The 26,950-nt window shown below is 42.1% G+C and overlaps 1 protein-coding gene across 8 annotated transcripts in view; it reads left to right on the forward strand.

Moving 5' to 3' along the window:
* The first annotated feature begins 765 nt into the window (after positions 1 to 765).
* STXBP5 (syntaxin binding protein 5) overlaps positions 766 to 26,950 on the forward strand; it is a 193,085-nt gene continuing 166,900 nt past the window's right edge. For 7 of the 8 annotated variants that reach the window (XM_075924382.1, XM_025184056.2, XM_006111295.4 and 4 more), the window contains exons 1-2: positions 2,917 to 3,797; positions 5,559 to 5,656. In XM_075924382.1, coding sequence (XP_075780497.1) covers positions 3,645 to 3,797; positions 5,559 to 5,656 — 251 coding nt within the window. In that variant the 5' untranslated portion in view covers positions 2,917 to 3,644. Of the gene's footprint in view, positions 853 to 2,916; positions 3,798 to 5,558; positions 5,657 to 26,950 lie in introns of those variants that run through there. The other variant, XM_025184070.2, reaches the window with a different exon arrangement.

Below are 26,950 nucleotides of genomic sequence, written 5' to 3' on the forward strand. Positions count from 1 at the left end.
AAGATGACTGTAGTATGAAAAAATGGTTATACAGGCCTCAAATTGTCTAACACTTAAGCACACACCTTTACTACTGTGATATGATGACTGGTATAAGTGTTTTTTTTTTATTCCTACTTCCTGTTCCTATTCCTCTCCCCATTCCTCTTTTGCTGCTACCTCTTCCAATTGTAACCATGTTTTGTTCAGACTGGTGCTGACTTCCCTATTCATGGTTATTACAGGTTTTGATTGACAACCCACCTGTTTTAGGGTGGGGGTTGTGTGTGTTTGTAAACTGCTATTCTGGGCTGCATCAGCGTGTAACACGAGAACAGCCCTATTAACTTCATTGGACCTGCTCACAGTAGTAAAGCTAAAGTTGTGGGTAAGTGTTTGCAGGCTTAGGGCTCGTAATGTGAACTCAATGGAACTACTCACATGCCTAATGTAAAATTACTTATCAGCCTCTTTGTAAGATTGTGCCTTATGCATGTAATCATACAAGTAGAGCAGTCAAGTAGCAGTATTTTCCTTCCAAGTGTTTTTTGTTCATAGCATAAACAATTGTCAGAAAATAGAGGAAATCAAATTAAACCTTAAAAAAATATGTATTAACAATATATAAGAGCGGTGGATAATAAAACTGGAGTTGGAACTACCTACGTATTTAACAAAAGGGCCAGAATTTGTTTTATAAACAGGAACAACAAAAATGTTGATTTTTTTTTAATACAAAATGTATCCTGGCCTTTGTCTAAGCCATCTCTATTAAATATTTCCAATAGACTCATGCCATCTCATGGGCTGGCTTAGAGCACTTCATTGAAGATGATTTGAGGAAGTCCAATGTTCACCCCTCTCTTCTCACAGGTAACAAGAAAGTGACTATTTCAGCCAAGGACTGTCAACCATTTTCTAAAATGTGCTTAAATGTATTGTGCTTTTCCCTAATAAACCTCTATTTTATGTATAATGTAGCTAGTCTATGTAAGTGCTGTGTATTAGTCTAATGCTATTCTTAAAATATTCTTGCTACAGATAGGTAAAGCCGCTGGCTAACATTACCAGGATTGCATTAAATTATTATCTGGAATTATTTTTCTCATAAGTCATATTTATAATAGATTCCCCCTCTTTATTCACTAACTTAAGAGTTGAGGATGATTTGCATTTCAGAAGATTTGTAATGTTTTTTAAAATAAAGGAACTAATGCTTGAGGCAAGGATGACAGCATTACTCTTCATTGATCCACTAGTGAGAAATAAAAACTGTCATCCTGCAACAGATAAATGGACAGTCTGTCTTGATATTCTGCATCTGACAACAGTCAATGTCATATACTTCAAAGAAAGGTGTAACTCTGCTCCACCCATCTAAATTGTTCAGTTGTGTAATAGCACCTATTAAGGAAATGTCTTACTAACCCCATTGATTAATTTATGCCTTATAAAATGAGGATGGACAACCCTTGTACATATTTTCTTTATTAATTTCAGCTGCTTTATTTGTTGTGGCACAATAATAGCTCATTGGTAGCTAAGGTTATAATCAGCTTCTGTCCTGCTCTAAACCAGTGATGGGCAGCCTAAGCTAGCGAAGTGGGCCATACAAGTAGCCCTCTTTCAGTTCAGTGGTAATAAAATTGTCATAACCAATACAGTCTCCCAGAACTGGGTAGTTTTGCTAACTGTGTGTGTACCTAGAATTTGTGGGGTGTGCCAACTGAACTGTAATAACATTTTGATTGGATGTGAAAGGAGCACATGGCTCTCACAATCAGTGTTGCGTGCAATCAGCATGCACCTCTCTTCACGTGTCCTTGCTTTACATGCATGTCACTTTTATAATATTGCTAGGAAAAAATATATGGCTGGAGACCACTGGAAACTGGCAATCATGCAGCCTGGACAATGGTAAACAAAATGTCTCATGGGCCACAAACACACAACTAGGATGGGCTTCAGATGGCCACAAGGTGTCCACCACTGCTCTAGACTACTTAAAACTTTTTTAAATTGCTTTGGCTTGAGCAGTAGGCAAAGGTCACTGTTTCAGAAAAACTTTTGGAAAAGTTCAAACCATTCTTCAAATTTTCTTCTGATTTGAAATGGTCTGTCTTATCTCTCAACTCAAAAAGGGCTTTCCCCCTTCCCAAACCATTTACATGTTCCATATTTCCTTGAACACCAATGAAGTACCAGGAGTGTTAGGAAAATATATATATAATTAGACAAAAATGTCCACTACTATTCTGTATTTGTGGAACCAATTCTGCTTTCAGCAATTGGAACAGTAATATTAAAGCCACTGGTCTCTGATCAAGTTGCTATTTATGGATTGCTACTTCCTAAGGACATAAGGGAGTTTATTGTTAACAAAGCTCTTTCAGTAGTCTTTTGTTTTTAGATCTGTAGTACCTGGGAGGAGGGTCTCTGGTTCATCTCCCCAGATGGATGGGTTAATTATGAAAAGGTAGTGATCAGCTGCCCCACAACTGGTATCCACCCATGCCCGTTACTGGGTATATGATTAAACCAAGGATGCCTCCCCTCCCGCCCCGTGTATGGCTGAACCACTGATACCGCATAGACACAGAGGGAAGGAACCAGTCGCGCGCCCCTTTCCATTTGATCCTCAGGACCACATCAGAGTGGCAAACAATTGTGGTGGTGTTTGCACGGAGGGCTCCCCACATGCACCCACAACCTCCGGGGGAGGCTCTGCCTCTGCTCAGAGGCTGCCCTTCGCCATCCCACCGTGCACCCACCCGTTCCTGGGGTGGCCTCCCCGGGTCCATCAAGCTCCCGCACAGAACAGGGGCAAGAATAGCAGCAAGGACTCGGACATCCGGGTGCTGGCGCCTTGTGCGCGCATGCTCTCCAGAGCCGCCGCTGGGTGGGTGAGGAGGCAGCGGCGGCCGGTAGCAGCAGCAGCGGCGGCTCCTCAGGGTGCTGCGCTTCCGCGTTGTGGGGCGAGCCGGGGGGCGGCGGCGGGCGCGCGGCAGGAGGATGGTGGTTGCGGCCGGCAGCCAGCGGGGCGCTCGCTCCTGAGGCAGGCGCCGCGCAGGGAGCGAGGCGCGGAGGCAGCCGAGCCGAGGGAGGGCGAGCGTGAGAGGCAGGGACTGCGGCGGCGGCGGCGGCCGGGCACATGGAGGGCTCGCGGCGCGGCGCGGCGATGTGAGGCGGGCTGGGCGGAAAGGCCGAGGCTGTCACGTCGCCGCTGCACCGGGAGGCAGGCGGGGGCCTCGGCAACGGGAAGGGCCCGGCGCGGGGCCAAGGCTGCGCTCGTCTGGGGCCTCGGCAGCCGCAGGAGGGGGCCAGGTCGGGCGCGCGGGGGGGTGGGGGGGTCTTGAGGCCTGGATCGGAGGCGGCGGGGGGCAGCGATTTTACCTCCTGCTGGCGCCCCGGTTCCCCTCGGCTGGGCTCCACGCTGCGCCAGGCTCTCGCCTGCCCCGCCGGCTCCGGGGCTCGCCGCCTGCCTGCGTCCCCCGTGAATGAGGGGAACCGCTTGGACACCCCCACTCGCCTAGCAGCGCCCCAGCCCTGCGCTGCCTGCGCTGCAGGGCTCTCTGCGTGCGGGCGGCTGAGCCGCGGGGAGCGCCCGGAAAAAGGGGGAGGTGGTGGCGGGGGGCAGGAGAATTGGGAACGCCGCCGTCGAGACCATGAGGAAATTTAACATCAGGAAGGTGCTGGACGGCCTGACAGCGGTCTCGTCCTCCTCCTCGGCTTCCTCCTCCTCGCAACAGCAGCAGTCCGGGAACCGGGAGACCGACATCCCGGAGACTCTCCAGTCGGAGCACTTCCAGCTTTGCAAGGTGAAGTCTGCAGCTGGAAACCCCGCTCGCAGCTCAGGAGGAGATATTGTAGCCATGATGGGCTATGCAGGCTTTAGGCTCTTTGATTTTTAATATCTACAATTATGTGAGCCCCTCCACTCGTTAGGGATGGGGAGGGAAGGCGAGGGGAGTTGTAAAGGGTTTGCTGGAGTGTTTTGTGGGAACCATGTCTTCTCTCCCATGATAATTTCTAGATTGAGTCTCTTGCCTGCAGGTTATTTCATGCACCTAATATTGTGTCTGTTGAGAAAAAGCGGGGGGGGGGGGGGGGGGGGAGAAGGTGGAAAGTTGAGAGGAGAGTAATGGTACTTGGGTATAATGGAAATCTGCTTGCTATTGCATTTGGGTGAATACTGCTCATAATGGACTGGAAGTATGAGGGACCTATCCTTTTACGTTATTTGGAAATGTGTTTATCCTTTTGCATCTAAAATGGGCTGCAGATCTTTGTGTTGAATTTGTTGGTGCTTGTTATCAAGTAGGCACTACTGATATTCCCAACATGAGGTGGGAGACAAGTTAATATTTATTGCTAGTATAATTATAGCAGTGAAGGTCTGTACATTTATTAAAGGATGATGCAGCAAATTAATCCGCCAGCTGCACCAACAGGAATAAAAAGTAGTTTGGATATTAAAACCCATCTTTTTCTATACTAGACACAAGGCCTCGTTTTTATTTGGGCTTTTTTATGTATATTGTTTTACCTTTTACTTAGTGTTATATGCATTTTTACCAGCAACTTAAGAGGTAAGGGATATGGAAAGGAAAATGAGTATTGAGTTAAATGGCCTTGTTTACAGTTGCACTGTGTACCTTATCACTTAAAAAATTATTGAAAGTTGAGAAGCATGGCAGTTTAATATCACCTTCTTAACTTCATCAAAGTAAAACCTTTGTGTGTGCATTTCTGAGGTTCTAAATTACTACATTGACACATATATTTATATTTTTAATTTTAATATTCTTAAAAATAAGAAAGCTAGCATTTACACGGCTTTGTTATGTTCGTTGGCATAGCTGTGATCGAGGTTAGATCATTTCATTATTTTTTGTGTGAAATGTGAGTCATGCAATGAAACAGCACAATTCATTAATTTGAGTCAATTATTATCCTAAAGTACAGTTAATGTAATAACTGCACAAGTTGTAATTAAAATCCTGGCTAGTTCAAAAAGGTAACCATTCCAGTTGTGTTTTATGGGAATCATCTCTTGGTTAAGAGGTGGGGGGAAAGGATGTGTGATTTTTTTTTTTTTAAATGTTATCCTGGAGAGAGAATGCACTGTGTCCTGCCTGAGAGGGATGGCTCACTGAAGAGCAGTTCTAATGATTTGTAATAGCCAGCACTGTAAATTAAACTGTGTTGTCAAACTTCCCAGGAAACATTTCATATTTTAATTGTCAAATGCTATTAACCAGAAGCCAGAGAACAGGGGTATGGACAAAATGAAATGGGACTAGTTGGGTGACTTTTTAAAGAGACAAGATAAATGAAATCAAGTTTTCATCCTTTATTTTATATTCAAGTATGAATGAATAGATTCTCTATCAGAAATTTTCTGTAATGACTTCAGGCTAAAGAGCTTTTTCCATCAATTTTTTCTTCCTAAATGCATTTGTGTCCTTACTGAAGTGCAATTAAAACTGAACCTCTCTCTCCCTAATATTCTCTTTTGATTTTATTTATTTTTGGTCTGCTGCTTGACCCATCATTACCTCACCGCTCTGACTTGTTAGACCGTTCGCCACGGTTTCCCCTATCAGCCTTCGGCCTTGGCATTTGATCCTGTTCAGAAGATACTGGCTATTGGGACTCAGACGGGAGCTTTAAGGCTGTATCCTTTCATTCTGTTATAAAAAGAAAATCACTATGCTGCTAATTGGAGTCCTGTCCTGGGTTATTCTGCTTTGCTGGAGCTAATGCGAGGAAGCACTCTGGAAATCAGGTATGTGTTGCATTTGAAGGGGAAGAAGGGAAAGGGAAAACCTAAGTTGCTCTTGATGGGTTCTCTTTTTTGTTGCTTTGTGCATGTGCACATTTTGAGGATATGCCAGTGGTATGATGTAAGACTCTTCAGTTTACACTATCTTGTGTTGGTGTAAGCATCTGTGAAATCTCTCTTGCACTGTTTACAGCAGTTAGAGGTCTGGTGTACATTAAAGATTGTGGCAGTGTTGTCTTTTTGGACTTGAAAATCACCCAAGGAGAAAAATTGGCTTCATGCTTGTTTGTGGATTTTTCTTTTTGGGAACTGTTTTCTAATACTGTAATTATTTGCTGTTTGTTTTTAAGCCCCCAAAAGGTTGTTTTAGAAGCGCCATTTGATCTTTTAATTGTTGTTTCATCAATAGTAAAATGGACAAGTTACTCAAACTAGCATATTGAATTTATAGCATAAATCAACAATAACAGTTTTCTATGTTTACCAGTGTGTGAATAGAACTAACTAAAAATTTAGTTGCATTTATTTGGTTAAGAGAAGGAGCTATTTGTGTTTCCAAAAATAGATTGATAAAGCCTGAACATCAATAGAGGAATATAGTCAATTGAATTTGCTGTTATCCTGAAATGCACTGGAGCTATGGCATTTCTAGAAGCTTCAAATCCTCTTTCTAGGAAAGTAAATTAATCTGTTTATATGTGGTAGGTAAATATCTTTTTTTTTTTTTTTTTTTTTTTTTTTGTTGCTACTTTGGTACTACTTGCTGCTACTTATAGTAGTGTGGGAGTTAGATTATCATGATAACCCAACCTCCTTCAACTAAAAATGAAATCTATCACTGCAAGAATATTAATGGATGTTTCAGTCTTTTTAAGATCTCTTTTCAGATGCTTTAAATTAAATGTACAAAAAGTTAAATGAGAGATTCAGAGAGAAAAGAATTTGAGGTTAAATTGTCAGTGTAATAGTTCCTTATGAGTTTGTTTGCTTTTTAATAGGCAAAGGTAAGCATTTGGAGGACAAGCAAATTTTTCACTACACTGCTGCTAAAGCTAATGTTTTTGTTTTACTCTTTTCTTTTCATGGGAATGTTGAAACAGTTGTACTGAATTAGTGGAATTGAGAGAGAGTTCAAAATATGGCTCTTGTCTGGTACATCTAGCTGGTAAATCTTTAGCTAATGTTTGATATTACTTATAAGTAATATTACTTGAAAAACTCACTTACAGGCACTTTGAATTGGAGAGGAGGGTCAAACCATGAGTCTCTGCAGAATTTATACATTCACTTATTGGTTTTGTTGGTGAGAGAAGTGAAGCATTCCAAATATGAAACAGTGTTTGTCTTCCTGATTTTATATATAGGCAAGACTTATTTGACATTTGTTTCATTGTTATTAGTCAGAACCTTGGAGAGGGCCATGATCTTGACAAGAATGTCTTTTACTGTTGACAATTAATGAATATTCTAAACAGAAACATGGTCCAGAGCTATGCACAGAGGAATAGGATGTAAAAAAGAGAGCCTAAGGGATGTTAGTAAGTAAAAGATCCATCTTTCTGTCTCCACACACTCTGGTACTGTCTAGATTGAGGTAGGGTATCTTTCAGCTAGATGAGAAGTCTCCCCAACCACATTGTCCTGAATCTAGTTGGTGGGATTTCCTCTTGTCTTTTGTATTAGCTGCTTGAGTAGTAAATACTAAGTATGTTTTTAGGTTTTGAAATCCTTCTAGTGTTTCGTTATAACATGTTGCATATTTCTAACTCTGGACTTGTAATGACTGCAGTAACTGATATTTAAGCAATCAAATCCGTATACATCAAGTTAAAGGTTTGAAGAGCAAGTTTTTAGGCATTCCTCAACACATTTATATGGGAAATTCCCTTTCATGAGAGGGCCTCCACTTGGCTTCTATTAAAATTTTTACCTGATGCAGTTTTAAATAGTTTTAAAACATTTCAAATTTAAAGAGATAACATGATTTAACTTGGAAAGGGAATGGGGCCAAAATGTTTTACAAATTATAGGACTACCTAATAATGAATATTATTCAACAATTTTAATGCTTTTTGAACATATGGTTTTTAATGTGTCTACGTTGAGTGGTTAAAAAAATTAAACTGTTCTAAGGATTATTTTTCAACTGCTTCAAGTTTTAAACTCAGTACCGATGAGAGCTTTGGTTAAGAGTGTGACACTTTTTCTTCAGCTATCCCATCTAATTATTGTCTGGTATGGCCATGCCTGCACCTGGGGGAGGGGGGGAAGGACGTTTTTAAGTGTATTGAATAATTGTTTAAATATCAGGATTTAGTGCACATGTGGTAGCATTAAAAATGTACCTTTTTTCTTAGCATGTCTGTTGAAAATGCTCTGTTGATGGGAGAGTGCTCTTCTGTTGGCGTAATAAAACCACATCCATGAAAGGCAGTAGCTCAACATAGCAGTGTCTACATAGGTGCTTAGGTTGCTATAACTTACCTTGCTCTGAGGGGTGGTTTATTCACACAAGGCTTTGCTATTCCATGACCAACTTGTTCCTTCATTGAACAGCAGTTGATTCTTGATCTTGGATACACAGAGCTGTCCATAAGATACTAGGAAGAGATCACAAAACTTATTTATGCTTGTTTCCCTACTCAGTGTTTGAATGTGGGTTTTCAGAGTGACAGACTAGGGTACAAATCTACTCCACCATATAGTTCTGAAGATGTGGTTAAATAAATATGCAACCTGTTGGTGGTGGTTGTTCATATTTCCATATAAAGTTTGATAGCCATGTTTGAACAAGGAACATTTCTAACAGGATAAATTTAAAAATAATATTTATTAAGCAAATAACTTTCTGCAGCATTATGCTACTATAGGAAGGTATTAAACACCTGAAATAGGTAACAATATTTTCTATCTCAGCTCTTTGAAAAAAAAGACTCTGCTCCATAGCAGTCTGAATTTTTAAGAAATGAATCAGTCACAATGGAGACAGGTATGGATGGCAAAATATGGTGATCTCATTCTAGACATTTCAAACAAAATCACATGGCTTTTTAGTAGATGGAAGCAGAAGATACTGTGGTTCTTGTTTCCTTGTCTTAACCCTGAGCACTGGAAGACTTCCCTATGCGTTCTCTCTGATGTTTTTCTTATACTAAACTTGGGGGCTGCACCCCCTGCTTGCTACACTTGCCAACTCTTCACTCCCCTCCCCCCGTGGGTAGACAGCCCCGGCTCTTCCCCCACAAGTCACCAGGGAAGGCCAGGCTTCTTAGCCAGTCCTCCCTACTGCTGGGGAGAGCTAGGGCTGTGCTAGCCCTGGTATCTTCCCCCCTCCCGTCCCCACCCAGCTGCTGGGGAGGGTTGGGCTAAGGGCACTGCAGCTACAGCTCCACCTCCTCCCCCTCCACTGGAGAGGGAAGGGCCGGGCTGCAGCGCAACCATCCAAGCTCTCCATGTGGGCCCTGGGATAGGCCAGAGTGGGTGGGCTTGGCTACTGTGATTGCAGAGTGATGATGATGTCACTGTTGTCCTGCAGGAATATGTATAAATAAAAATAATATAGGGAGAGGGAGCGCCACTGTCTCCAGGGAAATGAAAAGGGTTTAGTAGGTTCATTGGTAGGGCACTATTAAATTCACAGTCAGATTTACAGTAGGGATGTAAAATCCTGTTTAATATGTTTAACAGGTTAGCTGATTAAACAGAGGGGGGAGGCAGTTGTGATGGTGCTCCTCACCACTGGACTGGAACGCCCCTTCTCCTCCTGCTCCAGCCCGGTTAGAGCAGCAACTGTCTGTGGGCCCGCCAGCACAGGCAAAAGCTTCACTGGAAAGGACACCAGAGCAGCCCTTACCTGTGAGGCGCCTGGACTGTCCACAGACAGAGGCTGCTCCAGCCAGGATGCAACAGCAGCTCTTGCCTGAGGAAGTTCCCCTGTATGGCCTGGAGCAGCTTACTGCCTGCAGCAGGCAGGGAGCTGCTCCAGCCCCACTGGTTAAACTTTCACTTCCCTATTTCACAGTCATGATTTTATGGCGTTATAACTGTATGGGTTCTGAAGCAAAAAGAAGTTGTGAAGGTGTCACAAGCAAAATTCCCTCTAATCTCTTTAATCCATGTGTGGATTATTCCATTTGTGTGCAGAATAATTGTATGTGCGCCAAGGCATGTGTGAATGCGCATCACCAATAGAAACAAAAATTCTTCTGTGGGCACACTCCTAATCAGCTGGGCAGCATTTGAATCTCTCCTGGATGGCCACACAAGCTTTATAGGGAACACTTATCACAAAGTTTTTGTGAGAGAGGGAGCATTGCAGTGTTGCTACCTTTACTTCTGTGCTGCTGCTTGCAGAGCTGGGCCCTTAGTTAGCAGCCCACCACTCTCTAGTCACCCAGCTCTTAAGGCAGCAGTGCTGAAGTAAAGGTGGCATAATATGGCAATCCCTTGAGATCCACCTGCAACTCCCTTTTGGATCAGGACATTTGAGAAATGCTGGTCTCCCCTGTGAAATCAGTATAGTATAGGGTAGAAGCAAACAAAAAACCAAATTTCATGCTTTGAGTCATGTTTTTCTTGGCCATGAATTTGATAGGGCCCTAATTAATAAGGTTAATTCTATTTAGAAAACAAAAGAATAAATAGATCTTCTTTTTAAAAAAAGATTTGAGGATCTAAGACTGTCAAATTAACTTGCCATTTTGCAAGGCAGTAACGATTTTTGTCTGATGGTACTTGCTTACTCAGAGCAAAATCTGTGTTTGTCGACATAATTTTGGATGAAGAATATGCAATATTGAACAGGCATTACATGTGCCTCACAAATATGATAGGTAATTGTAGAGCATGGTCTGAAATCATGACATACTCTTATTTTGCTACTGTTTAAACTCTTGTATTCCTTATTACTATTTATATTTGTTCAAAGTCCAAACAACATGGTTACATAAGAAGATAATGAGGGTGGAATGTATTCTAGAAGAGGATGTCTTCATTTAGCTTTGGAAAAGCAGTAGAATTTGCATCAGGTATTATGTTTTTCTTTATCTATGAATTAAGGGCCTCTGGAGCAGAAGTATGCTTAATTGGAATGCTACAGTGCAACACCCCTGAAAAGCAGCATCGATAGAGTGGAAGTTGGACACGCACACATTGCTAAATGAGAGCCATAGAAACGGCTCATACTTCGTTTTGACAGTCTGATGTCATCAGCGACTCCATTCTCTAGAAAGCTGTTGCTTTGGCCTTGCTTGTATGTGTCCATAAGTAGATATAAGGTGACATTAAGATGAGACCTCACACTGCAGAAGGAACAGACAAATGGGGGGGGGGGGGGAGAATATTAAATAGACACTGTTCTAAGTAACAGGACCTTATCAGAAAAGAGATAATCCAATTTGTAAAGTACAGGCAGTCCCCGGGTTACGTACAAGATAGGGACTGTAGGTTTGTTCTTAAGTTGAATTTGTATGTAAGTCGGAACTGGTACATATTGTAGGGGAAACTCCAGCCAAACATTTCTCCAGAGCTCAGTTTTATTCCTCCACACCTCACTTCCCTCAGTCCTTTATTCTCAAGCTGAGGTGTCTGCTGAGAAAAGCCGCTCCGCATCTCCCTGGTCTGCTGGGGGAGGCGCTAGCTTTGCGTCTCCCTGGTCTGCTGGGGGGGAAGCAGCTAGTGCGGGGTTGCCTCACCCCGTTTGTAAGTAGGGATCTGATGTAAGTCGGATCCATGTAACCCGGGGACTGCCTGTAGATCCTTATTCCTGTAGTAGCCAGCCCTTGAAACAACAATAAAGTAATAAATAAACCCTTTTATAGGGTTATGTAAAGATTTACAGGTATGGTAGCCATTGAAAATCAGTCACAGTTGCAGTTTGTACACTCTTTTAAAAACTTAAGGGGAAAGTCTGGTGTGAAACAAAGAAAGCCTTGGAAATAGTTACATTTGAAGCTGTCATACATTTCTTCTTTTTCATATAGCTGATCTAAATGTAGAGCAACTATTTTAATTTTATGTTCAGATGGTTAAGCCAGAAAATTGTGTCTGGGTTAGCACTATATTTGATAGTGGTGCTTCTTTTGTATTTGTGAGTTATTATATGTGCCATGCTGTCTTCTGGGTAACCACAGTTGCATACTGGAGAGTCTTTAATTTTCCGTTTGTGCACCAAGTATCTGCATCATCCATAACTTTTGCGGGTGTGGTGAATGGTTCCCCATGAACTTTGTGGACTATTGAAGCTAGGTCTTTTTTGGGTCAGGTTTTTCAAAGGTGTTTATTTGGCACTTCTTGTGAACTCCTTTTGGCTTTCCAATGGGATGTTAAAAATGTTAATTCAAGTAAACATGTAACTGTGGAAAACATCAGTGGTTACATGGTTATACTCTGGGGGGAGAGGGGTCAGGTGGGTCCCAGGGAGCTGGTGCATGCAGGGTGGCGGGGGGGAGAAGGCTCTGTGGAAACAGTGATGTGCCGCTTAAAAATTGGCTCCCAACGCATACCAGCTCCCTCCTGTCCCTCCATGCTGCTCCCTCTGATACAGAGACTACAGTGGAGCGGTGAAGGGAAGTGCTCATCAGTTAGTGTACACGGATACACTTTCACATCCCTACTTTCCAGGCTTGATCATGGTTGAAGTTGCATTGTTAAATGTGTGGGTTCAAAATGGCTTATGGGAGTTCAAGTAGTGTTGAGGGAAGTTGTTAATTTCCTGGTGAATGGGTAGTTAATTTTCTGTCAACCTCTGGAATGTCTAAAGGTTTTCCTGTAATCTCAATGGGAAAACTAGCTGGAATACCCCAGACTGTTGGTTAGAAGGTCTGTTGGGCCTAAACCATGGCCATAAACTTGGTCAGATATCTAAGGATTATTGCGTGAAAATACTGTCTTACCCTGAAAGAGATGAGCCTAAAAGTGACCTGAGAGGAGGACCAAGTTGTAAGACCAAGGGGATGATCAGTGGGCCAGTGGATCAGGACAGCAGGTGTATGGAGTGTGAAAAACCTGGCAATGTACACCTAGCCATAGTACAGTGCACCCAGCTGGTGAGTCACTTTGCAACAGTGAGTACTGTAATTAGCCATAATTGCAAAGACACATTTTTTATTTGATTTTTTTTTAATTCAAACATATATTTGTATGTGCTTGGTAGCTGCAGTAGTTCTTCCAAGAAGGATTTTACAATACAAGTCAGTCACAATGTTTAACTACATTATAGTTTTTAATTATTATTTTTTTTAATTTTTCACTGCTGGAATTCAGGAATAGGACGTAGCTAATCTCTTAGTTGTTAGTATTTCTACTTTTTAGGAGGTAGGTTCTAAGCATAGGTGTTTTTCATTAAAATGAAGTCCATCAGCTGAGGTGTTGAGGGGTTAATGTGTAATGATACCAAAACATACGGTTTGCATTAGAATGAAGTGTGAATTAAGTTCTGTTTCAGGGTTTTTAAGCAGTGTCAGACAAAGCTGATCATGCACGTTAATTTGTCCAAAACTTGGGTTTCCAATAATGAGTGATGCTGAATGGAGGGTTTTTAGAAATAAATGCCAGTGTTGGAGTTAGCAAGTTTCATAAAGTGAAGTGTAGATAGAAGTTTTGAAAATCTGCAACATTTCTAACTCCTCAGCCACAGTTTGTCCTGACTGAAGGCAAAAAAACTGGATTTTAGCCATCACAGAAAAGAGATTTTTATCTTGAGGCAAATAGCAGCCAATTAAAGCACAAATGAATGTACCCATTAAATTACTGGAGATCATGCAGGAGTCTTTCATTTTTGTTAACTTTTTTTTAAAAAAAAATGCAGATTTTGGATGCAGATGTTTATAAAGGTCATATACTTCAACTTATTACACCTTTGCTATCATTTCTGTTTAGCTTTCAATAAAATGTTTAATTCACACAAATTGTATTGCAATATATTACTAACTAAGAGAACAACAGAGCAGTAGAAGAATAATCCAACCTGTATTTAGTGCAGCATAGTTGTTGCACTAAACGCTGTAACAACCATTGCTCTGCAAAACTCTGATCTTGTTTGTGAAAGAGGCAGCACTTGTTCTGATAATTATTATCAATAAATGGAGAGAAGTGCTTAATTTTGCTTTTTGTGTACTTTGTTACTGGAATTAGATATTGTGAAGAATACATTGTGGCTAATTTACATACACATTAATTATACATTAACTGGATTAATGTACTTGGGTGCCATTAATATGTATTCTTTCATGCAGTTAGCACTTGATACATTTTTAAATACATTAATTTGTGTACAGAATAGTAACTTGCTTTGTTGCAGATGAGAACTGTTTTTGGCTGAACTGTTTAACCCTTGCTTTAGGGAGAGAACTATTAATAATTTTTAAAATAATGTTTAGTCATATGCAATCTTTTTCCTTGTAATACTGAAATAAGTTTGTTTTTGCAGACTTCCATTGCATTGTGCTTGACACATGATTCTTATGTATCAAAGTGGCACAATTCAAACAAATAAAGCCAGGAAAAAAATCTTAACTTGAAAATAGATTGAAACAAGGAAATCAAAAGCTGGACAGAAAGTGAACAAATAATTTTTCAACTGGAATGAGTACCTGTTAAGTAGCGAGGTGTAATCTGATTTGTCAGTAACATGGTAAGGTTTTTAATACTCTCTCTTTCTTCATACCTGTGGGAAAATATAGCATTTTTGGAAGATTTCCAAATGAGATAAGCTGTAAAGAAAGATTAGTTCAGCAGCCTGTCTTGAAATTACATAGTCTTTTATTGTGCGGGCAATGTCTGCTTTCACAACAGTGCCCAGCCAAAGGTGATTGTAGATCCAGTGGCATCAGCTAATTCAGTGTCTGCTGCTAAATTGCTTTCCTTTTCTATCCTTCCATTCCTTTAAAAAATAAATCTGTCCTGAAGATTCTTCCATGTTCTGCAAATATATAACTGCCTATAGCTTGCTTGCTTCATTCCTTCTATTTCAGATTCTACCCATGCAAGCAGCATTTTCATTGACTACTCAATGGACCTACAAAAATAGATAGCTTAATGGATAATAAAGGTGAAACAGATTTGTGTGTGTTTTGAGGAAGCTTTAGGGTAGACTCATAAATCAGGGAGTTGTTTAACAAGGGACTTGTCTTTTTTGTCTAGATTTTGCTGTTTTGAGTATTTGAGCATAGGAGCATAGAAGCAAATTTTGAACAGATATTCTACAAAAATGCCATTGTGGGAAGCTGTCTTTGTATGATCGAGTATTAAAGGAGTGCCCAAAGATGATAAAGTTATTACAGAGAAGCAAAATGGATTCTTTGCTTCAGTCTTCACGGCTGAGGATATTGGGAAGATTCCCAAACCTGAGCCATTCTTTTTAGGTGATAAATCTGAAGAATTGTCCCAGATTGAGGTATCATTAGAGGAGATTTTGGAACAAATTGATAAACTTAACAGTAACAAGTCACCGGGACCAGATGGCATTCACCCAAGTGTTCTGAAAGAACTCAAATGTGAAATTGTGGAACTATTAACTGTGGTTTGTAACCTATCCTTTAAATTAGCTTCTGTACCTAATGACTGGAAGATAGCTAACCTGACACTAATGTTTAAAAAGGGCTCTAGAGGTGATCTTGTCAGTTAGACTGGTAAGTCTAACATCAGTAGAGGACAAATAGGTTGAAACTATAGTAAAGAAAACTGTCAGGCAAATAGAGGAACATAATTTGTTGGAGGAAAGTCAGCATGGTTTCAGTAAAGGTAAATCATGTCTTACTGATCTACTAGAGTTTTTTAAGGGGTTCTACAAACAAGGGGGATTCATCCAATGGATATAGTGTACTTTGATTTCCAGAAAGACTTTGACAAGGTCCCTCACCAAAGGCTCTTAAGTAAAGTAAGTTGTCACGGAATAAGAGGAAAAGATCTCATGGGCTGATAACTAGTAAAGACAGGAAAAAAAGGTAGGAATAAATGGTAAGTTTTCAGAATGGAGAGAGGTAACTAGTAGCATCCTCAAAGAGTCTGTCCCGGGACCAATCTTATTCAATTCATTTATAAATGATTTAGACAAAGGGGTAAATAGTGAGGAGCAAAATTTGCAGATGATACCAAACTGCTCAAGATATTTAAGACCAAAACAGACTGTAAAGAGCTTCAAAAAGATCTCACTAAACTAAGTGATTGGGCAACAAAATGGCAAATGAAATTTAATGCTGATAAATGCAAAGTAATGCATATTGGAAAAAATAATCCCAACTATACACACACTATGACAGGGACTAATTAGGCTACAACTACTCGAGAGAGATCTTGGGGTCATTGTGGATAGTTCTCTGAAAACATCCACTCAGTGTGCAGCAGCAGTCAAAAAAGCAAATAGAATGTTAGGAATAATTGAAAAAGGGATAGAAAATAGGACAGAGAACATCTTATTGCCTCTATTTAAAAAAATGGTACACCCACATCTTGAATACTGTGCCCAGATGGGGTTACCTTGTCTCCAAAAAGATATATTAGATTTGGAAAAGGTTCAGAAAAGGGCAACAAAAATGATTAGGGGTTTGGAATGGGTCCCATATGAAGAGAGATTACAAAGACTTGGACTTTTCATTTTAGAAAAGAGGAAACTGAAGGGAGATATGCTAGGTGTCTAAAATCATGACTGGTGTGGAAAAAGTGGATAAGGTAAAGTTATTTTCCTATTGACACAATAGGAGTCACTAAGTGAAATTAATAGGCAGCAGGTTTAAAACAAACAAAAGGAAGTTTTGCTTAGTCAACCTGTGGAACTCCTTACCAGAGGATGTGGTGAAGGCTAGGACTTTAACAGGGTTCAAAAAAGAGCTAGATAGATTCATGGAGGTTAGATCCATCAACAGCTATTAGCCAGGATGGGTAGGAATGGTATGTCTAGTCTGTTTTTGTCTGGAAATGGATGACCGGAGAGGGATCACGTGCTAATTACCTGTTTTTCCTCCTTCTGGGGCGTGTGATATTGGCCACTGTCAGCAGACAGGATACTGGGCTAGATGGACCTTTGGTCTGAACCAGTATGGCCGTTCTTATGTTAATTTGATTTACAAGCAGGAAGATTTTTTTCTTCCCAAACTAGAAGCCCTGTATATTCAGCCTTTGCTGAGGGATAGACTGGGTTCTTTTCCTTTTTGTTAGCCATGTCCAGGAATAACGTTTCTGCAGAAAAGATTTTTGTCCTGAAGTTGTGTGTGCTACGTCATTGTCTTCAGATTAGGCTTTTTGTAACCTCTTTATCTTAAATAGGTTTGCCTAGGTTTAACTGATTGGACCTTGGTAAACATTTCTGTTCATAAATGAGACCTAGTAATCTATATAGCATACTCAATTTTAGCTGTTGGCTCTTTTTGTAACGACAGTTAGCAGATAACACCCTGATAACAGATCTGCTTTCTGGATTTGAGTGCAGTTTTTACAGTTCACTCTTCAGAATGAAACTACCCTTTAATGTTTTGAAGTGGGGTATTAAGGTATTTAATATTAAAAATGATGTATAGAGATAAGTTCCAATAATAAACAAGGATTACGTAATCAACATTTCCATTGGAAAGGGCAACTAGTGTGTAGTCTAGCCCATCTTCTGCAGTGTCTGGATTAATTTAATTTAGAACAGCTGATAGTTGGATGTCTAGTGTAGTATTAATAGCTCCATTTTAGTACTAATGACTGCAGTTTCACAGCCTTCTTTGGCGAGGTGAAAAAAAATCCAGAAACTGGGCATTTAAAGCCTGAGAGCCAAATTTTCTGCTGGTGTGACTTCAGCTATTCTGTTTCCCTTCTGATTTCAGTATGATCCCAGAAGAAGACTCATTCATTTATTGGTGCTTAAATCAGGGTATTGGTCACTAGAAATACTGAAAATTTTTCATCAATTGCTCTTAAAGAAAAAAAGTATATTTCAAACTGCATTGTACAAGACTGCAAGGAAAACTAATAATGAAAATTATATTTAATTTTTACTTTTTCAGTTTGCATGGATTTCTTTGATTTGAAAACCGTTACAGTATTCCTCTTCCATAATTCTTTTCTTCACATACCGGAAAAGTAACATGATAAAATAGAATATTAAAAGCAGTTCTCCCATTTCTGATATGCAGTTATGGAACTTTGGGTCAGGTGCTATCAGCACATGTGTAATAGGTAGAAGAAAAATTGTGCCAAATATTTTGGTGCATAGTACTTTATGTTCTGACCTCTCTATTGAATTCACTGCTGCTGCACTTCATGGAATGAGTTGCAAGAAGTATGTTCCGGAAAAAGTACTCTGCCTATCGAAAGGAAGATGTACGAACATAGAAGAAATGTTTGCTTTTATAGAGAACTCTTTGTCAATCTGTTTGGTGTTTGTGTCTGCTAGCTTTGGAGTTATCGGTTGAGGGGTTTTAATACATCTGTTTTGGAAACCTTTATCATTAGTAGTTCTGGCAACTCTTTTTTTGGTCTTTCACAAGAATGAGTGTTCAGAAACACTGCTTTGTCTGTGATTTCTGAGTAAGAAATGTATGACCGTCATCTTATGTATATGATTTGGTCTTTGTCAGCCTAAGTTGGCATCTACTAAAGTTTAAGCTACTATCCCGTTTACTGCTTATGTTATATGTAGGACATGGATCAAATTTCTGCTCCTAAGAATGAGACTGTTGCTGCTATTCTACCCAATGTAGAGACCTTGGTGCAGGCTTATTCTAATAATGACAGTATCATCAGTTTAGCTGGGGAAATGACTGCTGGCCATTTGAAACAAAAAGCAACACAGATTCCTTTTTTCAATCACAGTAATGGGAGTCCTGACCAACTTGATCAACTACAAATAGGCTTCTGAGCCTGAGGAAGTGCCTAAGAACTTGGCTGCTCAGTGTTTTTGTTTTTTGTTTTTGTTTGCAATATTGTCTGTTATGCACCTAAATACTTAGAATAATGCACTTTTACCACTTTATTACTAAGGATAGTAATAATTATGTCTGTGTATATATACACACGCAAACAAATAAGTCACCAAGGAAATTAAAAAAAACCAAAACAGTTGCCTGGAACATTCTCAGCTAGCATAAACTGTCATAGCTCCATTAAGTTAAGCTCAGCCTATTGGTATGGTCATCTTTATTTCTAGATTCATTAGGGCAGGGGTTCCCAAACTTTTTGACATGGGGACCAGTAAATCCATTCATGAGCTTTTGGAGGACCTGTAACATTCATTTGCATATTTGCATATTCAATAAGCAACTGATGAATATTCAAATAAGTTGTTTCTGGTCCTCCCAAAGCCCCCAGTGCCAGCGTTAGCAAAGCTTTTGATACAGTCACCCACAATATTCTTGCCAGCAAGTTAAGGGAATATGAATTGGATAGATGGACTGTAAGATGGATAGAAAGCTGGCTAGATCAGGGTTTCCCAAACTTTTTACTTTAGTTGGAACTCGTTTTTTTCAATACTGTCTTTTGCAACCCAAAAATATAAACGCATATTAAAAAAAAGAATTAAAAATGAATAAATTTCCAGTGTTTCACCTGGCTGCATCCTCCAGGGCTTGGGGGACCCGGCGCCACATGAGCATTTCAGGAGGCGGGAGCAGGAGCAGATTGGGGGTAGGGTATCTGGCTAAGAAGGAGGATGCAAGGAAGGGTAGGGTTGCCAGATGTCCGGTTTTGTACTGGATAGTCTGGTATTTGAAGGTTTTGTCTGGGAAATAAATTGAGAAATTACCAGACATATAAAATGCCTGGTATTTTCTAATTAGGTACGTTTTATTATAATTAGGTGTATCAGTCCTTAGCTGCCTGGCTGGTAGATGTGCTCATGCTGTCTGAGTGTGTTTACCTGCCAGGCAGTTCGTAACTACTCCAGGGAGGGTATGTGGGGGAGAGGGAGCAAAATGGAATCCCCGGCCAGACTCACTCGTCTGCCAGGGTCTGCATGTGCCCAGGTTTTCCTGCTCCGATCTCCACCATCCAGCACTGCTGCCCCCGTCCAGCCCTGCTTCCAGCAGCCGGTTCCCCCTGCCATCCGCCAATCTTCCCTGGTCAGCCCCGACGACCCTCCCCCCCACCAGCCCCGCTGCCCCCATCCAGCCCTGCTTCCGTCAGCTGATTCTTCAGTTGTCCTCCTCCTGATCTCCCCCAGCAAGCTCCCCCTCCCCGTGCAGCCCTGGTTCCGCTGCCTGCCCTTTCCAATCTCTGCCGCCGGACAGCCCTGCTACCTCCAACCCTGCTTCTGCCTCCTGGCCGCCCGCCTCCCTTCCCCAACTCTGCAGGACAGCCCCGCTGCCCCCAACCCTGCTTCCACCGCCCGCCTGGATCTCCACGGGAGAGCCGCATTGCTCCCAGCTTCGCTCCCCTGCTTTGGCTGCCTGCCCGCCTGCCTGGATCTCCACCAAGACAACCCCGCTGCCGCTAGCACTGCTTCCCGGTGGCTGGTTCTTCCCCTCCTCCCCCCTCTTCCCAGCCCGTCCCGCTCTGCTCCCCTCCCGGCAGTCATGCTGAGACCCGGTATTTTTTTCCCGCGGCCCGGTACCGGCCCGCAGCCCGTAGTTTGGGAACTGCTGCATTAGGGAAAAAAATCTAATGTTTTAAGGATCTGCAAACCATTCCTTCAAACATCTTGAACTCAAGCAAAGTGCCTTAGACTTCCAGTTGTCTTCTCAGTTGTTTGGATATGTCTTTATTAATACTACTCTATCTGTTGTAATTAAACTCAAGACTGGAAATGCAATCAAAATACTATATTAGTACAACATGATTAATGTAACATAGAACTGAACAGATACAGTGATAACAATAATTTACTGCCTCATAAGTGTATTCTTCTCACTTAAGCATATTTCAGGAATTTTGCATGAGGATGTCTGATCTGCATAATAATTAAATTTTTCAATACCTCACCACCATGTCAATCCCTCTAGTTTGGTTGAGGTCTCTCAGCCAGTCAGAGGCTTTCATAACTGCTTTATTGTTAATTTTGAGTAACTTTGAAGTAATTATGCAACTTAATTGTGTTTGAACTCAGTACTTAGTTGTAGGCCCATAGTCCCACAATAGATTTAATCTGAACCTCTTTTTGAGCCAATCACTGCCTGACTTCAATTAATAAATGTAATTTAATTTAAAAAAATTGTTGGCAAGAATGGGAAGAAAGAAGACTTCCTACAAATCTGATCCTGCTTGTTCCCAAGGCAGGTATCTTATCCACTGCACCATTGGAGGAGCCCACCAACCTCCCTACGTTCTGGGCCCCCCTTATCCATCCTATAAAAGCTGAGGTGAGCATTGTTAGGGTAAATATATTTTAATATGTTGTGGGTACTAACTAAATGGAGCAGAGGGACTTCAATTAGAATGGTGGAAAGCTGAAGAGAATGCTTTTAGTATGATTTGGAGGTCCTCCTATTATTTAAACAATCATGTTGCGATGTGCTAGTCCATTCTGCCTTCAACCCTTGCTTAGCTGTGATACCATTATATTGTAAACAAGGCACTATTTTAAATTTTTAAAAAATGTCTTGAATAATAAGATCCAAGAAAACAATTTTACATCGTATGGTAGGATGGTTAATACCCTAAGACACAACTCATACTGCAGATGCTGAGTAATTCTTACTTTTCTAATGCTTCTCATTCCTAGTGGTGATTGTTCCTCTTTCCTATTCAAGAAACAGTTGTGGCTTATCCTGCATACTGTGTTCCAGGGGTGGGGAACCTAAGGCCTGGGTGCCGGATGCAGCCCTTGCCTTGCCTTGATCTGGCCCCCCGAGGCTCTGGGCTCCCCTTCAGCATTGGGGAGCCTGTGCTGGCACTCCAGTCCTTCCCACCCTCCCCCCTGCTGTTCCCCAGTGAGGTTGGAGCACACAATCTACTAGCCTGGACCTGCCTAGGCTCTAGTGTGTGAAAGGAATGTGGGGAGTCTCTCCTTCTCAGTTGAGGGCCATGTCAGTGAAGGTTTTTTGTTTTGATTTTGCTTCTCACTTGTGTGTGGCCCCCAACTGATTTTTCGGTAGGTCAGCAGCCCTGACCCAAAAAAGATTCCCCACTCTTGTTGTATCCATTCTGTGGATAAACAAACTTTTAGTAGCACAACCTGGTTACTTATATCAGTATTTAAATGCACGATGGTTTTGAAAAACAAACCAACTTAAGCTCAGGTTTGTGTGGTTTGTTTGGGGAAGGTGGGTTGGTTTTTTGTTGTTGTTGTTTTTTAACAGCATTGACAATGGATTTTATTTGCAGCATATAATTTTACTTCCATTTTTCAATCACATGGAATTTATTTCTTGATACAGCTTGTCCCCAACTTATGAACGAGTTACATACCAAACACTAGGTCGTAACTCGATCTGTTCTTAAGTCGGATTACATTCACTTACGTATGGCCGTGCTGTTCGTAAGTGCGGATTTCGTTCATAACTCGGGTTCCGGCTCTATAGGAGGTTGGTCGTAAATACAAACGGTCATAAGTCGATGCGTTCATAACTTGGGGACCGGCTGTATAGAGAAAAAGTTGCACTGGGATCTTGTTTTAGGCTGTGGTACTTCAAATGAACATCAACCGCAATTGATAATTTAATTCTTTAACAAATGTATATGGTGGTTATTGACAACACATTTTTCTCTATTTTGACTATACATTTTTACAATGAACTACACATGTTTCTTAATGTAAATATACTGTGTATTTGTCTCAAAGGTGATTTTAAAATTCTTTAAGAAAAATCTCATCAGCTATTAAATAAAGTTATGGAGATATACCATCTCATAGAACTGGAACATGGACCTTAAGAGGTCATTGAGTCCAGTCCCCTGCCCTCACAGCAGGACCAAGTACCATCCCTGACAGACTTGCCCCAGATCCCTAAATGGCCCCCACAAGGATTGAACTCACAATTCTGGGTTTAGCAGGGCAATGCTCAAACCACTGAGCTATCTTTTCCCCCCTCCTTCTTTGTGTAAAAGTAGCAATGGTGGTGACAGAGTACTTAATTGGCTTATTTTTCCTTCAATAACTCAGTTGTGTGAACAAGACTTAGCTTTCAGATGTGAATGGAATGGAAGAGTAAACCTTTGCTAAATTTGGGGGAGAGGAGAATTTTAAAATAAAATCTATAAACAAATAAGGGACATTTTAATGAGCAGGCTCAATTAGCATCTGTTTTTCTTTTATCTGAATCTGATAAAGCTCTCAACTCTCTCATTTTCAACGTTACAGCTTCTTTGTTCTGTCTAGTCCTTCATAAAGATTCTCTTCCAGTGCAGGGGATGCAGTGAAAAGAGAAGACATGGAAAGTCAGTGAATAACTGGCTGTGTAGAGAACATAAATAATTAACTAGAATGGCTCTATGGAGAAGAGGTCTACTACATTGGGATTGTTGAACAAGGAAGTAAAGAATGAAAGGAAGATTGAACATATACAGAAAAGAGAAAGGGGATATAATGTGTAATAGGAAAGGAGAAGATGGATGTGAAATAAGGATAGGGTTGCCGAGTGTCTAGTTTGAATTGGACAGTCCAGCATTTGAGCTTTCTGTTCGGGAAACAAATTGAGAAAATGTCCGGTATTTTCTAAATAAGATGTAATGTAGATTGTGATGTAAAGTTAAGTGTGTCCCGTTTTTTTTGTTGGAGCCATCTGGGAATCCTAAATAAGGAAGAAGGGAATAATAATTCTACTCTGTTTAAAAAAAAAAAAAAAAAAAACACCTGGGGAAGAACAGAAGAAGTGGACATAGCTACAGTTGATAGTAGAAGGACAGAAAAGCTAGATAAGGCATAGCTTTTTTTTAAAAAATTGTGACTCAGGACTTTGGGACTTGTCATGAACTATGAATTAGTCAGAAAGACATAAGAGATTGTCAGGCCTGACTGCAAATAGGTATTACCAGACAATCTGGTTTTTGAGGCACAGAATCTAAGCTATGTCATTATGCATTTTAAAGATGGTATTAATTATCACTGGTGTCTATCTTCAGTGACCCATCTCTTCAAAGTCTTCAAAATACCTCTTTATGTGTGTAAATAACTGGAGAAAACTGGTTTGGAATGTGGAAGTGGTGGCCCCTGGATCAGCGATAGACAACCTAGGATAGTGAGTGGGCTGAATGAGTGGCCCTCTTTCATGTCAGTGGGCCTCAAGATTGTTGTAACCAAGACAGTTTCTGGTGATAGGATAGTTTTACTAACTGCACTTGCGTACCTAGAATTTGCGGAATGTGCCGACTGAACCATAGAAGGCTTTGATTAGATGCTGAGGAAGAGAATGGCACTCAATCAATGTTGTGTGCATTCAGCACAAACGTCGCTTTATATGTGTTTCACTTTAGTAATACCAGTAGGAAAAATAACGTGGACAGACACCAATGGAATCTGGCAATGTTTCATGTGGGCAATGGTAAGCACAAAGCTCTGATGGGCTGTATGTAGCCCATGGGCGCACTATTGCCCACTGTTGCTGTAGATCACATCTAGACTGATCCAACCACAGAGCGCTGCTGGAGAATCGAGATATGAACACAGCAAAGACTTTCTTGTTGGATAGTAAATAGTGCTGACAGTCAAAACAGTGATCAGAGGTAGAAGATTGCTTTCCAGGGATGTGAACTCTACTCTTTCTCTGTAAAATGAACATTTCTTTTCTTGTTAGCCATATGAAAAGTGTATCTCTACTGATGTTCAATAAATTGTCACTTGTATTTTAAAGTTGCTCTTTTTGTTCTTAATCTTTGTTTTTGTTTACTATTATATGAGCAATTTCATGCTGGTGTCTAAAGTGAGGTGCTTAAAGCCGTGGTCACCAACCGGTCGATCGTGATTGACTGGTCGATCGTGTGGCGTTCGGGCCCCCCCATTTTTCCGCTACTCCCAAGAAGTCCCACTACCTACTTCCAGCAACAATGGAGGTAGTGCCAGCTTCCTGTGGAGTGGATGGAAGTCCTGCAGCTTCACGCCACTTCTGGGGGTTCCGTAAGTGCAGTGACTGCTCCCCTCCTCCAGGTCTGTGGTGTGACAGGTGTGCTGCGGGAGGGGGCATCAGCCCTGGAGGAGGAGCGCGGGGGTTTCTCTGTGCTGCGGGGGGGGGGGTCGGCCCTGGAGGAGGCTTGCATGGGGGTTTCCCTGCACCGTGGGGGGAGTAAGGAGGGTGTTAGCCGGTGGCCGGGGCAGTGAGTGGTCTGTGAGCCTTATTAAACACCTGAGTCTTCAACTGCTAGGACAAGGTCCCTTCGCAGCGGGCAGCTAGGGGAGGCTGACCGGTGCCCCAAGAGTCCGCAGGGAGAGCTTATTACACCCGAGTCTTTAGCTGCGAGGACAGGGTACCTTCGCAGCGGGCAGCCAAGGGAGGCTGACGGGTGCCCCAAGGGTTTGCCCTATGGAGGCGGCACAACCCAGCGCTCAGCTCTTACTGCATTTACCCCTGACCGGCTGTGATCCTTTCTGGTTCTGTTACAGCAACTGAAGGAGTCAGGTTAAAGCTTAGACAGTTACTATTTTATTGTTACAAGGCAAGCTTAGCTGTTAAATGTTACTGCTGTGTTACGGATAACACAGCCACTACAAAAAGGACAAGACAGAAATTATGCTAAAAAATCACTTACAGGTACCATGAAACCCTTTTGGTTCTCCGAGCTCTTATTAATGCGCGCAAAAACAGCCACCTAACAGGTATATTCTTACCCCTGCAATCCTTACTCTGGCAAAGCCAGGTTCTTCTCAATCCCAATGGGAAGCAGTCAGTATGAGACTAAGGTGTCCCTAAAGTCTTGGGGGTCCAAGACCGCCTGACCAGCAGGTATATGAGTTGGATCTCCAATTAGAGTGGGGCACAGGGCCCTACTTTATACCCCTGTGGTCTCTCAGACACTTCCTCTTGTCATTAAAATGCCAATTAAGTTGAAACGTCTTTGTAACGCCCGTTGCCACAGGGGGTCCAAAGCTTAATTTGCACCTGTGAGGTGGCGGTAACTAAATCATTAGGGCCGGACATTCTTTTCTGATGGGGCGGTAGATTCCCCTTCTGGGATGGTGTGTAGGCGTATCAATTACTGGTACCGGCCAAAGGCAGCCCGAGGCCCCGATCGTCTGCTGGCCCAATTGCTGCTGTTATCTGGTTTCTGTCTAGTGTCCAGGGCCATTGTTATTCCAGCACCTCTGGAGGCCCTGGAGCCTTTGAAGACAGAGTTTCGCTCTCAAGGATTCTCTCTCCCAAGGATGTCGGGGGGGGGGGGGGGGGGGAGGGTGGGTTGTCTGGCTACAGGGGGCTGTCGGCCCCCGGGGAGGCACATGCGTGGGGGTGTCTCCATTCCATGGGAGGGGGGGTTGGCCCCGGTGGAGGTGGGGGTTTCCCTCCTCTATGGGGGAGGGAGGGAATAGGGGTGGAGTCCTGGGAGGAGGCTGGTGCAAAGGACTCTCTCTCCCCTGCTCCCGTTCCTTCTGCCCCCTGCACCTTACCCTCTTTCCCTGGCTGCAGAACCCTGCCCCCACCCCACCACTCTGTTCCCTGCTCCCACCAGCACAGTTGGGGCCACATTAGTGAGGCTTGGGGTTTTTTTGGGGGCAGTGTGTGTGTGTGTGTGTGTGTTTGTGTTTTTTGCATCTCCCTTGTGTGGCCCAACTGACTTTTCTGTGGGTCAGTGATCCCCTGACTCAAAACAGGTTTCCTGTCCTTCTCATAAATAAAGACAATGCAGAAACTTTTTGTGTTTAACATAGTATTTTATTTAAAAATGAAGTCTGGCCAACAAACCCCAATTGGGGCCACGCCCCCATCTGGCTGCAGCATAATAACACTCCTGCACCCCCCCCACCCTAGATCTGAGCCCCTCACACACTGAAATCCCCTGCCCAGAGTCCCTCACATACCCCAATTCCTACGTCCTCACAGCCACAAGCCTGTGGCTTGCTAAGTACTGCAACCCTCTATCTGACCCCACGCTCCCCAACCTGGAGCCCCCTCCTCAAGCCAGTGTCCCCTTCACCTCCTCCTCCTGAATCAAAATTTCCTCCCAGAGCTTGCACCTCTCACCCCTTTCCACACCCAAATCCCTCATTCCCACCCCAGAGCCCACACATCCTGTCTCAACCTAGTGAGGGTACAGCTAGACTGCAGAAGTTTTTCCAGGATTCCGGAGATATCCCGGAAAAACTCCTCCGCATCCAGAGATGTTCTTCCGCTTTTCTTAGTGGAAGAG

This window comes from Pelodiscus sinensis, chromosome 3 (genome assembly GCF_049634645.1).
Source record: "Pelodiscus sinensis isolate JC-2024 chromosome 3, ASM4963464v1, whole genome shotgun sequence".
Lineage (NCBI taxonomy): Eukaryota > Metazoa > Chordata > Testudines > Trionychidae > Pelodiscus > Pelodiscus sinensis.